This window comes from Aythya ferina, assembly GCF_964211825.1.
Source record: "Aythya ferina genome assembly, contig: HAP1_SCAFFOLD_1043, whole genome shotgun sequence".
NCBI lineage: Eukaryota > Metazoa > Chordata > Aves > Anseriformes > Anatidae > Aythya > Aythya ferina.
In genome coordinates this window covers 6,988-23,655 of record NW_028180854.1, presented here as the reverse complement: position 1 = coordinate 23,655, position 16,668 = coordinate 6,988, and the positions used below count along the sequence as shown (strand labels likewise).

At 53.3% G+C, this 16,668-nt stretch overlaps 1 protein-coding gene across 1 annotated transcript; it reads left to right on the top strand.

Moving 5' to 3' along the window:
• Positions 1-3,845: 3,845 nt before the first annotated feature.
• Positions 3,846-8,695, top strand: LOC311429424 (peptidyl-prolyl cis-trans isomerase D-like). Its single transcript, XM_084540505.1, has 5 exons — positions 3,846-3,977; positions 4,959-5,099; positions 5,519-5,625; positions 7,432-7,620; positions 8,471-8,695. The coding sequence occupies exons 1-5, from the start codon at positions 3,893-3,895 to the stop codon at positions 8,678-8,680; spliced, it is 732 nt and encodes a 243-aa protein (XP_084396631.1). The 5' UTR covers positions 3,846-3,892; the 3' UTR covers positions 8,681-8,695.
• Positions 8,696-16,668: the final 7,973 nt, after the last annotated feature.

Genomic DNA, 16,668 nt, shown 5'->3' with positions numbered 1-16,668 from the left:
GAGCAGCCAGTTTCTTGAGGAGAATGCTGTGGGAGACGGTGTCAAAAGCCTTGCTGAAGTCAAGGTAGACCACATCCACAGCCTTTCCCTCGTCCACCCAGCGCGTCACTTTGTCATAGAAGGAGATCAGGCTTGTCAAGCAGGACCTGCCTTTCATAAACCCATGCTTACTGGGCCTGATCGCCTGCTTGCCCTGCAAGTGCTGCATGATGACTCTCAAGAGGATCTGCTCCATGAGCTTCCCTGGTACTGAGGTCAAATTAGTGATAACTACAGTAAGTAGCACCATACACTTACATGAACTTACAGTACTGTGCAGGCCATGTATTTGTATGGGAAGTGAGGGCCCCAAGTTCAGCTACAGGCGCAGCATCCTACCCAGCACAGCAGCACCACTGGCAGAGGCCAGCTACCAACCTGGGCCTTTCCTTCTTCCCACTCATGGCTTAGAATCATAGAACCATTAAGGCTGAAAAAGACCTCCAAGATCACATGGTCCAACCATCTGCCTACCACCAGTATCACCCACTAGACCATGTCCCTAAGTGCCACGTCCAACCTTTCCTTGAACACCCCCAGGGACGGTGACTCTACCACCTCCCTGGGGAACCCCTTCCAATGCCTGACTGCTCTTCCTGAGAAGAAATGTCTCCTCATTTCCAAACTAAACCTCCCCTGGCGCAACTTGAGGCCATTCCCTCTAGTCCTATCGCTAGCTATCTGTGAGATAAGGCCAACCCCCAGCTCCCTGAGCTATGCCCTGCTTCCTCACACCCTGAGCTCCCAAGCATTACTCTGGCTATTTGCCTCTAAAAGATGCTCAAAGCACATCCAGAATACACAGATCAAAAAGTCTTCCTGGCTTTGCTTGGTTCTTATCTAAGCCATTTCTTTAGGGATCAGCATATCTGAAAGTTAGTGATGGCTACGTGCCTGACTTTTCTTTCAATTTCTGGCATATTATGTCAGCGCTGTAGACAATTTTCTTCTTCAAACATAGTGAGACAAGAACATATGGTTCTTCCTTTGTTCAACATTGCATTTCAACTCAGCTTAGAGGAATCAGCTCGGTGTCAATAGCTGCTCAGTATGGTCTTAATCTGGGACCTCTTTATTCAGCTTTATGCAGAAAAAGATTTGGTGCAGGTGGGGATGATGAGAAAACAGATTTATTTCTCTCTAACCTGCCTGCTGTCTCTCTGACAAAGGTGATGGGCTTGGTGTGTAAGGTCACATGGGAACAGCACGTGATGCACAGTGTGTGTGTGTTACATGGCAAGGGAAAGGCTGAACGCCTGCTATGTTTTACAGCCAGCAGCAAAAACTACTTTACCCAAACTGCTATCAAAAATTGTGTCACTGGAGGCTTCATGATGGCTGTTCCGAAAAGGCGATGATGTGTGTGCTGCAGTCTCTTGTCAGTTGGATCCCATCAGTACTCCACTGGGCCGTATTTTGAAGTTACAACTCAATTCTGTGAAACACCCACAAACATACCATTACTCTTACACAATCCAAAATGGCTTTTAATATCCCTAGACAGAGCAGTTCTGCACCGAGACAAAGCATTCATCTTCTGGTGGAATGAAAATTTTAAAGCTTCTATTTTCAAATAAATTATGGAGGTGAAAAAGAGATAAAAAATTAATAATAAGCAAAAATCCTAGTGTGAACGTGTATATATTTGTCCAACCTACACAATCAGCAACAATTACAAATAATCTTTATTTTGCATTTTATTCTGTGGAATGGTATCTGACAGGCTAGAGTGATAACAAAATTTAATTGCTCATTGTGTCTTTCCTCAGAGTACAAATATTAGGATGACATATGCATTTATATGCATTTATCAGTGGTAGTTTCTTTAGCCAGGAAGGGAAGAGGTGAAAACCAAGATCAGGATATGTGAGAGCTGCACAAAAAGCAGCCCTGCTCTGACTGCTCTGTATTCGGCTGGAGCATCATACCCTCCTAGCAAGGACAACTTATTCAGTAGTGAAAGGGGAGACTTGTACTTGAAGGCAATAGCTTCAAGGTTTTAGCACCCCCAAGGTAAGTTTATCTAATGATCATACTCCAACTAATTTACTGAGTAGCCAAAGCTGTATGTGCAGACAAATAAATATCTGAATTAAACAAGCAGTTCAGCTGCAGCTCCTATTTACAATGTAATGCTTTACAAATATTTAGTGAGCAAACTATCAGAAGTGTCTAAATAGAGGAGATACTTTGGTAAGAGGAAGTATTTTAAAATTACAAGATCACAAAGCATTAGAAGATCACAGTCAATTATTTTACTGCCTGAAAACAGAGAGGTTAGAGGATTTTATAAAGTAAATCTGACTTTGAAAGAGGTTTACCTACCAATTTAGTGTGTAACTTAATACATTCATTTGAACATAAAATCACTCTGAAAATTCTTGACAGAAGTCATGGTATAGCTTTTTTTTTTTTTTCTTCTTTTTTTCCAACCTGTCAATAACTATACATGGATTCTTACAGTAATTATACTTCTGCAGTGCTTGGGAGGCATTCACTCAGTTCACATATTTTCCAGTCTCCCCTAACAACACAGAGAAAGTTCCTTAATTTCTCTGTCATTCAGCTCACGTCTTAGAATTAGCATAGCAGTATTTATTTTCTTCTAATCTTTCCCTGTCCCGTCTGGTTAGATTGAAAGCTGTTTGGGATAGGGATTGCCTCTTTCTTTGCACCTCTGAAGTACCTTGCACATTGGGACTTCTGAGCAACTACTGTAACATGAATTAATACTCTGGAACCAAAACTCTTCCAACTTGGCCAGAAAAAAGCTGCAGGGACTGTGTAAGTCTGCTGCTGGAAGAATGAATCACTCCTTCTTCCAGAGTGGAAGCTGCCAGCAGCTCTTGTGGAGGACACATGCAAGATGTGATGCCTGCTGAAGAAATCTCTGTGAGACCATCCTCGCATGGCTTGACCGTACTGCCTCACCGAGACCATTTCTCCTGACTCCCTGCACCTCACCTGTGCTCAGTGTAACCATGAAAAAAATGTCAGCCTGTGCCCATGGCCAGATGCCTGGTGACTTGCACATGACTCAAAGCCCTGGTGGCCTTTGACACTGTGGAGCATGTGAAATCCCTGACACAGCTGCGTAACCTGGCTCAGAGAAAGAAATGCCTCAGTGTGGTTCCACTAATTCCTCACTAAGTGCTCCCAGATGGTAGCAGATGACTTTTCCTCCTGTTAAGGGTTCCCAGATGCGATACGCAACAGCACTCAGTGGCGATCACCTCCTCCGTCCAACATCTGTACAGGGGCTGTGGAAGCAGCCCCATGTGGTATATGGCCTGCAGGGTTATTAATATCAATGGTACTTTATATATATATTTTTTGATCTGGGAATTACAGCTGCCCTCTGACATGCCTGATATTGAGGACATACTGAGAGATGAAAACCAGCTTGATGAAGCTCAAGTCCAAATGTATAGAGATCACATGAATTAGGGGAGAAAGCCTTTGGGGGATCCTATGAATCAGATTGAATACAGAGGTTGCTGGGTTGGCGTAAAGACGTGTGGGGAACAGTGAGGCTCGTTGCGATGCGGAGCATTTCCAGAAGGGGCTGCAATACTGCACGGGGCAGAGCCCGGCGCTCTTCTGCCCCTTCTGCTTGTGCCTCAAGACCTACGCTGCCTTCACGATGCCAGCCGTGACATAAAGCGACAAACCCAAGGCGAAACCCCAAATCCCCGCTGTCCCCCAGCTCCCCCAACCCCGCAACCCCCTCAGGGCCGGTCCCCTGGCTCCCTTGGCCCCTCGCCTGGGGCCCTCCCGGCCGGGGCCGCGCCGCCTCCCGTGGGCGGAGCGGGCTGCAGAGCGGGCGGGCGTGAGGCAGCGCGGGCAGCCCGACATGTCGCACCCGTCCCCCAGCGCCCGGCCCGGCAACCCCCGCAACCCCCGCGCCTTCTTCGATGTGGACATCGGGGGCGAGCGAGGTGGGGGCCGGGGCTTCGGCCCGCGGGGCGGCGCGGGCCGGGGCGCTGCGGAGGGGAAGGGAGCGAGGCGGGGGAGGGTGGGGGGAGCACGGCGGCAACATGGCCCCCGCGGGCCCTGCGCGCCGCTTCTCGCCCTGCGCTCCCCGGGCGCGGAGCTGCGGCGCTGTCGGGGGACACCCGGAGGGGGAACGCGGCCCCGCGGGGCCCCGCGGCCGGGCAGGGCCGCCCCACGCGGCGCAGCGGGCGGCTGCGGCCCGGCACGGCCCCGGGGCCGCCATTTGCTCCCCGCCGGGCTGGCGGCCGCCGCAGGTGGCGGTGTCGGTGGGGGTGTTGGAAGGGGTGGGCGCGGGGACGGGATAAAAAATGACGGGGAAGGGTGGCGGAGCTGTGCCTGGAGGCGTGGGTTTGCGGAGCACGCGTTGGCGCGGTGCTGCCTCCAGAGCGCCGTGCGCCCACCCTGAAGGGTGAGGAGGGTGAGGAGGTCTGCTTTGTGCTGGCTGCCAGCCGTCTGATTGCGTTCCCGTGTTAATTAGGGTTAATATTTTCACATTCGGCGTCCGGGAGAGTGAGGCGGTTAGGCCGAGGAGAAGAGGGGAGCATCCCCTGATGGCGGCAGCCCCCGTGAGGGGCCGGCTTGAGACGAGATGACAGTGACACAAAATCCACCGATCCGCTCTTGGGGGGTCTGAGATCTGCCCAGGTTTCGCGTCCTTTAGCTAAAACCCATACGTTTTTAGGTGTTAAGGGTTGCTTAGTAGCACCTGTAACTCTACGTGGCCATTATTCGCCTGCAAGTTCAGCATTACTGCGTTTCAGTGAAACGGGTGCTTAAGAGAATGAGGAGTAAGGTTGGTTTATGTGCTTGACATAAGCTTTTTGATCAAAAAAGTCTGAAACGTTTATGTCCTTTGCCCTGTAATACTCAATAAATTACTGTGCCAAGGCCAGAACTTAACGTTTTCTCATTTTCTGCCATTTCAGTTGGACGCATCGTCTTTGAGTTATTTGCTGACATTGTACCGAAAACCGCTGAAAACTTTCGTGCGTTATGCACAGGAGAGAAAGGAACAGGGTCCGCAACTGGAAAACCTCTCCATTATAAAGGATGCCCTTTCCATAGAAGTAAGTTCTGTGAAATCCTCCATTATCAATATTTGAAATAATGGTAAATGTTATTGTGGAGCATTTGTTGAAGAGATAACGACTGAAACTATGTTTTTGACTTTTTGATCCTCCTAATCTCTAAATACTGTCTGCCATGCATAGTCAATAAATTTGCATTATAAATTCAGCAGTAAATTAGCAAAACTAATTTAATGTGAGTTGTAAATGGGTTGAAGTGGTTTTCAGGTAAAGGATCAAATTTCAAATAACATTCACTGAGTAGAAAAGGAATGTGTGGGTGAGGATAACTAAAAGGTGGTTTGCGTTTTATTTAGGTGCAGTGATGATGGCTGGGATTGCTTGTCGTCTCTGAATTGTTTGGTCTGCAGTGCCTTTCCTGCCTTGCTGCTATATTTTGTAATTATTTTCTTTTACAGTTATTAAGCAGTTCATGGTCCAGGGCGGAGATTTCTCAAATCAAAATGGCACTGGTGGAGAAAGTATTTATGGTGAAAAATTCGAAGATGAAAACTTTCATTATAAGGTAATCTATTAAAAATAGTAATTGCATCCAGTTTTTGAATTTTCAGTAATTTTTAGTTTTCTTCAAGTTCAGCACTAGTGCTCTTTAGGCCACTGTTAATGTATTTTTAAGCAGTGGAATGAATGTAGCCAAAAAGTCCCCTACTAGTTTGTCCTTAAAGTCTTTATTGAGCACAGAAGAAAGGGTCCACCTTATTAAGAAAAGGCAACCATAGCCTACAATTTCTTTTTAATTGCACCATCAGAAATTAATTTGAAACAGTATTTGTTTCATTGAAAGAGGTAGGGATATTATTCTAAAAGAGTGACAAATAGGGTTTTGAGTATGCATGGGTCTGGATTTGAGGATGTAGTTTTAAGAGATGCTGGCTTTGATGGCAGAGCTAACTTCAGAAACTCTTACCCCCCATTATTTATTGCCACTTCTGTATCAGAGCTCACTAATTATAGCACCAATGCAACTGTTCATGGATCCGTTCTATACATTAAAAAATGTATCTTTTAAATGAGCTATTTCATGTATTTTATAGTGTAGCAAGTTTGTTCACCCTGCTGCAGGATGGCAGGAAGGAATTTCCTACTGTGAGAGTAGGAAATTTCAAAGCTATCTTTGTCCTCAAAATCTGTGTCTAGTGATACCAGGGAGACTGTAGCTGCATGTGCCTTACACATTCAAACAGGTACAATTAACAGGTACAACTCTTGGAACACTGCTTGTGTCAGGATCTGTCCTGTACCTTTCCTTGTTTCTTGGGGAATTGGCATTAACTTCAGAATGCCCATCACCATTCTTCAGGCTTCTCTTTATACCAAAATCCAATTTGGTTCATGACTGCAGGGATCTGTCTTTAGACGCAAGACTGACTTCTTTTTCTTCGTTTCCTTCTGAAGAAGATATGTTTGTCTTCTATATTTTTAAATCATTTTTAGAAGTTTTAGTTCTACCTTTATGTAAAATGGGTATTCCAGACAGAAAGGGAAGAAAACTGCCTTTTACCATACTGTACAGCAGGTCCACGTTTGTTCTTTTGGTGTTTATATGGTTACCTGTAAATTGGAATAAATGGTAAGACTTTGCCAGTGGTCAGCTTATAATGTCAGGTCACTCCCAGTCCACTTTTTTGGTGTCACTTCAACTAATGGCTGTACAATTGTGAAACATCCAATTTACTCAGTCCCCAAGCAGTGCTGGTACCATGCCAATTTTGCAAGCCTTAGATTTCTCAGTCTGATTTTTCCAGACTTCTTTACTTGTTTTGTAAGCTTACCAAATGACAAGCAGAAACATCATGGGAGAAATACTTTATCTGCAACATTTTTCAAAACAATTTCATGGCAAGAAAATGCACCTGAGTTATCGAGAGTTTTGTTGATAAATATGACTCACTTCATGGGACTGCTGCCGAGATTTGGTCCCAAGCAAAATGGAGTCACATGTAAATGTTTTGAAGATCAGAGCCACCAGATTTCTGGCTCTTAACTTTGTGACTTTTCCTCTGAGTGTTTACAGACAACACGTGTAAGGCAACACCAGAGCTTACTGTTCCTTGGCTCTTTGTTTTCAGACCAGTGCTGTCTAGCATTAGTTGTAATTAAAAAAAAAAAAAAAAAGGTGAAAACTTACCTATATCTCAGGTGATCTGTCCCAGCTCAGTAGCTGACCATTGCAGAGTGGATTGATTGTAGAAGTGGACACGAAATGTTCAGAATGCTAACTCGCACATCCGGCTCTGTATGCTAGGACACTGGGTTCTTTATACAATGTTATAACAGATCTTGTTCATGTTGGTTGTGATTTGATGTGCAGCACGACAAACCAGGGCTGCTGAGCATGGCAAACGCGGGACCTGGCACTAACGGCTCCCAGTTCTTCATTACCACGGTGCCTACTTCTCACCTGGATGGGAAACATGTGGTGTTCGGCCAAGTGATCAAAGGAATGGGTGTTGTTAAAATATTAGAAAATGTCGAAGTAAATGGAGAAAATCCTGTTAAGGTAAGCAAAACCCAGGGCACCTAGGGGTGGTGGTTTTTCTTGTAGTATATGAAGCTTTATGCAGTCACCAAATTGATTTGACCTTTATTTTTTTGAGGAGGATTAAATATTTTTTTTTCCAAAGCAATAAAATACCCTGTTTTTAACAGGTTGCTTTGGGGAAAATATTGAAACATTACCTCTCATTCTCCTATTGTCTTGTCGCTGGAACCTAGTTTAAATATTAGAGGACATCTGATTTCTTGAATCTGAAACATAACATGTCTTGTGAAAGTACCGGGAAGGGAGAACGGTTATTTTGTGGTTGAAACCTCTTCAAACAGTTACACATTTTGAGGTGTTCTAGGAACTTAAGTGAGGTGGATCTAGAAGGTGGGATTCAAAACCTTACCTATCAGATAAGTAATTGTCATGAATGTTAGGTCAGAAATAGTTTTATTTCTAGAAAAGCTGTCCTTGTAGGCCATGCCAGTTTTTGCTTGCTTCAGAAACAAAGACCTCTGTAACATTAAAAGACTTGGCAGTTTTGAGAAAGATCCTTTGTCTCTAAAGTAGTGAAATTTCAATGGCTTGTGTTTTGCTGAAGCTCAGTGTGCTGTCAGCTCCTCTTCCAGCCCCCCTGTAGAGCGTGGGTATGGTGTTGGTGGAAGGCTGCTTCCCAAAGGCAGTGCTTTCTGTGATAAAAGCCTTTTGGTGAGGATAGGCTAATTACGTGATAGGCTTCTGAAATCCACGCACCCAAACAACAGATGAAAAAGATTTCTACTGAGTTTAAAGAGTACATAGAAGTTATGGCTTTTTTTTTTTTTTTTTCAAAAGTTCTCAATAAGCAAACCTGCTTATTTTTCAGTTGTGCGTCATTGCTGAATGCGGAGAGCTAAAGGAAGGAGATGACTGGGGAATTGTTCCCCAGGATGGTTCTGGAGATGCTCACCCAGATTTTCCTGAAGACTCGGATATAGACTTAAAAGACGTAAGTAGTTTTCTTTTAAGGTACTTACTTTATAGAATGCAATATAGTAAGCAATCTGAGTTACATGGCGTCTGCGATGTTCACTGAGCCTTTTTTTTCACTCAATGAAGATTAAGTGGTTATGTTTAATTGTATGAAAGTGAATGCTGGGGGAGGAGATTGTAATCTTTTTATTTTCAATTACAACTGATTTTTTCCTAATAACTAAAACCACAAAAGTTTTTTTTCCTGTCCATTTCTTTTTACTCATTTTTTGCTTGTGCTGTAGTGACAAAGTGTTATTATGAGAACTCCATCCCAGAGACGACTAACTTAGTACATGCACACTTTTTCTGTACAAACTTTAACATAATTCATCCTTTAAAAATTGCCTCACTTACTAAAAATAATAAAGGATAAAACTTTAAAAATATTTTTAGTATATCTGTGCTAGATGCTCTCAGTTCCCAGTAGCTGTTTGCTGTTCATTTTGTTCAAACTGAAGGAAGACTGGTTGCCGAGAGTTAGGGAGCAGGCTGGTGAAAGCAGCTCTTATGCAGCTTCTTACTTTATCCTGATAGTGAAATCGATAAGCTTTGGAAATCAAACACTGTGAGAGGGAAATAAAAAGGGGGCCACGATGTATGTGTAGATTCCAAATTAGAAACGGAGATAATAGTAAGAAACAAAAACTTTACAGCTAGAAACCAGAAACTCCTTGTATCTGGCTATTGATATGGTGAAAGAGGTTTTGGATGGCATTTTCTGTGGTCTAGATCTGAGCTTGGCAGATGCCTGCCTCCCTTAACTTTAAACATGTTTATACAAACTAACCGCAGAAACCATGGTGACATTCATCTTCTGCTGTGATGATCAGTTTTTTCAAGGATATTAATTCTAGCTGGGTAGAAGTGTAAACTGATAGTCTTATAAATGGCAATATATACATTTGACAGATCTGAAGGCAACTGTGGTACAGACAGCAGTAACCATAAACTGGTTCTTGCCACTGGAAAAGTAACTTAACACTTGAAGTATATGCTGTTCTGGAAATAGAAGTGATGGATTTGATGCATGCTGGCAGTTTTCTTTTTCTTCTGTAGATGTTTGAAGTGCTTTGAGAGAATGATGTGTATTGGTATGACTTTAGTTGAGACCATGCAGATTTCAGGTGACTCTAGTACCATTTTGAGAAGCAGGAGATTAAATATTCCTGTGAATAAGGCAGTCTTGGTTGAATCTTGGGCCATTTGCCGAGGCGATCGGCTCCGGGGCAGACGCGTTCTGCAGCGGAGCGGGGGATCGGGCCAGGCAGGGCTAATTTTGTCCGGCATCGAGCCTACTAGAGGGAGCCGCCAGGACCCGGCAGCCCTCGTGAGGGAGGCTGACGAGGCGAAGGCGGAGCCAGCAGCGTCAGCGGCGGGCTATTTAAATCGGGACCCACCGCCATTTCACTGCCATTTGCCGAGGCGATCGGCTCCGGGGCAGACGCGTTCTGCAGCGGAGCGGGGGATCGGGCCAGGCAGGGCTAATTTTGTCCGGCATCGAGCCTACTAGAGGGAGCCGCCAGGACCCGGCAGCCCTCGTGAGGGAGGCTGACGAGGCGAAGGCGGAGCCAGCAGCGTCAGCGGCGGGCTATTTAAATCGGGACCCACCGCCATTTCACTGCCATTTGCCGAGGCGATCGGCTCCGGGGCAGACGCGTTCTGCAGCGGAGCGGGGGATCGGGCCAGGCAGGGCTAATTTTGTCCGGCATCGAGCCTACTAGAGGGAGCCGCCAGGACCCGGCAGCCCTCGTGAGGGAGGCTGACGAGGCGAAGGCGGAGCCAGCAGCGTCAGCGGCGGGCTATTTAAATCGGGACCCACCGCCATTTCACTGCCATTTGCCGAGGCGATCGGCTCCGGGGCAGACGCGTTCTGCAGCGGAGCGGGGGATCGGGCCAGGCAGGGCTAATTTTGTCCGGCATCGAGCCTACTAGAGGGAGCCGCCAGGACCCGGCAGCCCTCGTGAGGGAGGCTGACGAGGCGAAGGCGGAGCCAGCAGCGTCAGCGGCGGGCTATTTAAATCGGGACCCACCGCCATTTCACTGCCATTTGCCGAGGCGATCGGCTCCGGGGCAGACGCGTTCTGCAGCGGAGCGGGGGATCGGGCCAGGCAGGGCTAATTTTGTCCGGCATCGAGCCTACTAGAGGGAGCCGCCAGGACCCGGCAGCCCTCGTGAGGGAGGCTGACGAGGCGAAGGCGGAGCCAGCAGCGTCAGCGGCGGGCTATTTAAATCGGGACCCACCGCCATTTCACTGCCATTTGCCGAGGCGATCGGCTCCGGGGCAGACGCGTTCTGCAGCGGAGCGGGGGATCGGGCCAGGCAGGGCTAATTTTGTCCGGCATCGAGCCTACTAGAGGGAGCCGCCAGGACCCGGCAGCCCTCGTGAGGGAGGCTGACGAGGCGAAGGCGGAGCCAGCAGCGTCAGCGGCGGGCTATTTAAATCGGGACCCACCGCCATTTCACTGCCATTTGCCGAGGCGATCGGCTCCGGGGCAGACGCGTTCTGCAGCGGAGCGGGGGATCGGGCCAGGCAGGGCTAATTTTGTCCGGCATCGAGCCTACTAGAGGGAGCCGCCAGGACCCGGCAGCCCTCGTGAGGGAGGCTGACGAGGCGAAGGCGGAGCCAGCAGCGTCAGCGGCGGGCTATTTAAATCGGGACCCACCGCCATTTCACTGCCATTTGCCGAGGCGATCGGCTCCGGGGCAGACGCGTTCTGCAGCGGAGCGGGGGATCGGGCCAGGCAGGGCTAATTTTGTCCGGCATCGAGCCTACTAGAGGGAGCCGCCAGGACCCGGCAGCCCTCGTGAGGGAGGCTGACGAGGCGAAGGCGGAGCCAGCAGCGTCAGCGGCGGGCTATTTAAATCGGGACCCACCGCCATTTCACTGCCATTTGCCGAGGCGATCGGCTCCGGGGCAGACGCGTTCTGCAGCGGAGCGGGGGATCGGGCCAGGCAGGGCTAATTTTGTCCGGCATCGAGCCTACTAGAGGGAGCCGCCAGGACCCGGCAGCCCTCGTGAGGGAGGCTGACGAGGCGAAGGCGGAGCCAGCAGCGTCAGCGGCGGGCTATTTAAATCGGGACCCACCGCCATTTCACTGCCATTTGCCGAGGCGATCGGCTCCGGGGCAGACGCGTTCTGCAGCGGAGCGGGGGATCGGGCCAGGCAGGGCTAATTTTGTCCGGCATCGAGCCTACTAGAGGGAGCCGCCAGGACCCGGCAGCCCTCGTGAGGGAGGCTGACGAGGCGAAGGCGGAGCCAGCAGCGTCAGCGGCGGGCTATTTAAATCGGGACCCACCGCCATTTCACTGCCATTTGCCGAGGCGATCGGCTCCGGGGCAGACGCGTTCTGCAGCGGAGCGGGGGATCGGGCCAGGCAGGGCTAATTTTGTCCGGCATCGAGCCTACTAGAGGGAGCCGCCAGGACCCGGCAGCCCTCGTGAGGGAGGCTGACGAGGCGAAGGCGGAGCCAGCAGCGTCAGCGGCGGGCTATTTAAATCGGGACCCACCGCCATTTCACTGCCATTTGCCGAGGCGATCGGCTCCGGGGCAGACGCGTTCTGCAGCGGAGCGGGGGATCGGGCCAGGCAGGGCTAATTTTGTCCGGCATCGAGCCTACTAGAGGGAGCCGCCAGGACCCGGCAGCCCTCGTGAGGGAGGCTGACGAGGCGAAGGCGGAGCCAGCAGCGTCAGCGGCGGGCTATTTAAATCGGGACCCACCGCCATTTCACTGCCATTTGCCGAGGCGATCGGCTCCGGGGCAGACGCGTTCTGCAGCGGAGCGGGGGATCGGGCCAGGCAGGGCTAATTTTGTCCGGCATCGAGCCTACTAGAGGGAGCCGCCAGGACCCGGCAGCCCTCGTGAGGGAGGCTGACGAGGCGAAGGCGGAGCCAGCAGCGTCAGCGGCGGGCTATTTAAATCGGGACCCACCGCCATTTCACTGCCATTTGCCGAGGCGATCGGCTCCGGGGCAGACGCGTTCTGCAGCGGAGCGGGGGATCGGGCCAGGCAGGGCTAATTTTGTCCGGCATCGAGCCTACTAGAGGGAGCCGCCAGGACCCGGCAGCCCTCGTGAGGGAGGCTGACGAGGCGAAGGCGGAGCCAGCAGCGTCAGCGGCGGGCTATTTAAATCGGGACCCACCGCCATTTCACTGCCATTTGCCGAGGCGATCGGCTCTGGGGCAGACGCGTTCTGCAGCGGAGCGGGGGATCGGGCCAGGCAGGGCTAATTTTGTCCGGCATCGAGCCTACTAGAGGGAGCCGCCAGGACCCGGCAGCCCTCGTGAGGGAGGCTGACGAGGCGAAGGCGGAGCCAGCAGCGTCAGCGGCGGGCTATTTAAATCGGGACCCACCGCCATTTCACTGCCATTTGCCGAGGCGATCGGCTCCGGGGCAGACGCGTTCTGCAGCGGAGCGGGGGATCGGGCCAGGCAGGGCTAATTTTGTCCGGCATCGAGCCTACTAGAGGGAGCCGCCAGGACCCGGCAGCCCTCGTGAGGGAGGCTGACGAGGCGAAGGCGGAGCCAGCAGCGTCAGCGGCGGGCTATTTAAATCGGGACCCACCGCCATTTCACTGCCATTTGCCGAGGCGATCGGCTCCGGGGCAGACGCGTTCTGCAGCGGAGCGGGGGATCGGGCCAGGCAGGGCTAATTTTGTCCGGCATCGAGCCTACTAGAGGGAGCCGCCAGGACCCGGCAGCCCTCGTGAGGGAGGCTGACGAGGCGAAGGCGGAGCCAGCAGCGTCAGCGGCGGGCTATTTAAATCGGGACCCACCGCCATTTCACTGCCATTTGCCGAGGCGATCGGCTCCGGGGCAGACGCGTTCTGCAGCGGAGCGGGGGATCGGGCCAGGCAGGGCTAATTTTGTCCGGCATCGAGCCTACTAGAGGGAGCCGCCAGGACCCGGCAGCCCTCGTGAGGGAGGCTGACGAGGCGAAGGCGGAGCCAGCAGCGTCAGCGGCGGGCTATTTAAATCGGGACCCACCGCCATTTCACTGCCATTTGCCGAGGCGATCGGCTCCGGGGCAGACGCGTTCTGCAGCGGAGCGGGGGATCGGGCCAGGCAGGGCTAATTTTGTCCGGCATCGAGCCTACTAGAGGGAGCCGCCAGGACCCGGCAGCCCTCGTGAGGGAGGCTGACGAGGCGAAGGCGGAGCCAGCAGCGTCAGCGGCGGGCTATTTAAATCGGGACCCACCGCCATTTCACTGCCATTTGCCGAGGCGATCGGCTCCGGGGCAGACGCGTTCTGCAGCGGAGCGGGGGATCGGGCCAGGCAGGGCTAATTTTGTCCGGCATCGAGCCTACTAGAGGGAGCCGCCAGGACCCGGCAGCCCTCGTGAGGGAGGCTGACGAGGCGAAGGCGGAGCCAGCAGCGTCAGCGGCGGGCTATTTAAATCGGGACCCACCGCCATTTCACTGCCATTTGCCGAGGCGATCGGCTCCGGGGCAGACGCGTTCTGCAGCGGAGCGGGGGATCGGGCCAGGCAGGGCTAATTTTGTCCGGCATCGAGCCTACTAGAGGGAGCCGCCAGGACCCGGCAGCCCTCGTGAGGGAGGCTGACGAGGCGAAGGCGGAGCCAGCAGCGTCAGCGGCGGGCTATTTAAATCGGGACCCACCGCCATTTCACTGCCATTTGCCGAGGCGATCGGCTCCGGGGCAGACGCGTTCTGCAGCGGAGCGGGGGATCGGGCCAGGCAGGGCTAATTTTGTCCGGCATCGAGCCTACTAGAGGGAGCCGCCAGGACCCGGCAGCCCTCGTGAGGGAGGCTGACGAGGCGAAGGCGGAGCCAGCAGCGTCAGCGGCGGGCTATTTAAATCGGGACCCACCGCCATTTCACTGCCATTTGCCGAGGCGATCGGCTCCGGGGCAGACGCGTTCTGCAGCGGAGCGGGGGATCGGGCCAGGCAGGGCTAATTTTGTCCGGCATCGAGCCTACTAGAGGGAGCCGCCAGGACCCGGCAGCCCTCGTGAGGGAGGCTGACGAGGCGAAGGCGGAGCCAGCAGCGTCAGCGGCGGGCTATTTAAATCGGGACCCACCGCCATTTCACTGCCATTTGCCGAGGCGATCGGCTCCGGGGCAGACGCGTTCTGCAGCGGAGCGGGGGATCGGGCCAGGCAGGGCTAATTTTGTCCGGCATCGAGCCTACTAGAGGGAGCCGCCAGGACCCGGCAGCCCTCGTGAGGGAGGCTGACGAGGCGAAGGCGGAGCCAGCAGCGTCAGCGGCGGGCTATTTAAATCGGGACCCACCGCCATTTCACTGCCATTTGCCGAGGCGATCGGCTCCGGGGCAGACGCGTTCTGCAGCGGAGCGGGGGATCGGGCCAGGCAGGGCTAATTTTGTCCGGCATCGAGCCTACTAGAGGGAGCCGCCAGGACCCGGCAGCCCTCGTGAGGGAGGCTGACGAGGCGAAGGCGGAGCCAGCAGCGTCAGCGGCGGGCTATTTAAATCGGGACCCACCGCCATTTCACTGCCATTTGCCGAGGCGATCGGCTCCGGGGCAGACGCGTTCTGCAGCGGAGCGGGGGATCGGGCCAGGCAGGGCTAATTTTGTCCGGCATCGAGCCTACTAGAGGGAGCCGCCAGGACCCGGCAGCCCTCGTGAGGGAGGCTGACGAGGCGAAGGCGGAGCCAGCAGCGTCAGCGGCGGGCTATTTAAATCGGGACCCACCGCCATTTCACTGCCATTTGCCGAGGCGATCGGCTCCGGGGCAGACGCGTTCTGCAGCGGAGCGGGGGATCGGGCCAGGCAGGGCTAATTTTGTCCGGCATCGAGCCTACTAGAGGGAGCCGCCAGGACCCGGCAGCCCTCGTGAGGGAGGCTGACGAGGCGAAGGCGGAGCCAGCAGCGTCAGCGGCGGGCTATTTAAATCGGGACCCACCGCCATTTCACTGCCATTTGCCGAGGCGATCGGCTCCGGGGCAGACGCGTTCTGCAGCGGAGCGGGGGATCGGGCCAGGCAGGGCTAATTTTGTCCGGCATCGAGCCTACTAGAGGGAGCCGCCAGGACCCGGCAGCCCTCGTGAGGGAGGCTGACGAGGCGAAGGCGGAGCCAGCAGCGTCAGCGGCGGGCTATTTAAATCGGGACCCACCGCCATTTCACTGCCATTTGCCGAGGCGATCGGCTCCGGGGCAGACGCGTTCTGCAGCGGAGCGGGGGATCGGGCCAGGCAGGGCTAATTTTGTCCGGCATCGAGCCTACTAGAGGGAGCCGCCAGGACCCGGCAGCCCTCGTGAGGGAGGCTGACGAGGCGAAGGCGGAGCCAGCAGCGTCAGCGGCGGGCTATTTAAATCGGGACCCACCGCCATTTCACTGCCATTTGCCGAGGCGATCGGCTCCGGGGCAGACGCGTTCTGCAGCGGAGCGGGGGATCGGGCCAGGCAGGGCTAATTTTGTCCGGCATCGAGCCTACTAGAGGGAGCCGCCAGGACCCGGCAGCCCTCGTGAGGGAGGCTGACGAGGCGAAGGCGGAGCCAGCAGCGTCAGCGGCGGGCTATTTAAATCGGGACCCACCGCCATTTCACTGCCATTTGCCGAGGCGATCGGCTCCGGGGCAGACGCGTTCTGCAGCGGAGCGGGGGATCGGGCCAGGCAGGGCTAATTTTGTCCGGCATCGAGCCTACTAGAGGGAGCCGCCAGGACCCGGCAGCCCTCGTGAGGGAGGCTGACGAGGCGAAGGCGGAGCCAGCAGCGTCAGCGGCGGGCTATTTAAATCGGGACCCACCGCCATTTCACTGCCATTTGCCGAGGCGATCGGCTCCGGGGCAGACGCGTTCTGCAGCGGAGCGGGGGATCGGGCCAGGCAGGGCTAATTTTGTCCGGCATCGAGCCTACTAGAGGGAGCCGCCAGGACCCGGCAGCCCTCGTGAGGGAGGCTGACGAGGCGAAGGCGGAGCCAGCAGCGTCAGCGGCGGGCTATTTAAATCGGGACCCACCGCCATTTCACTGCCATTTGCCGAGGCGATCGGCTCCGGGGCAGACGCGTTCTGCAGCGGAGCGGGGGATCGGGCCAGGCAGGGCTAATTTTGTCCGGCATCGAGCCTACT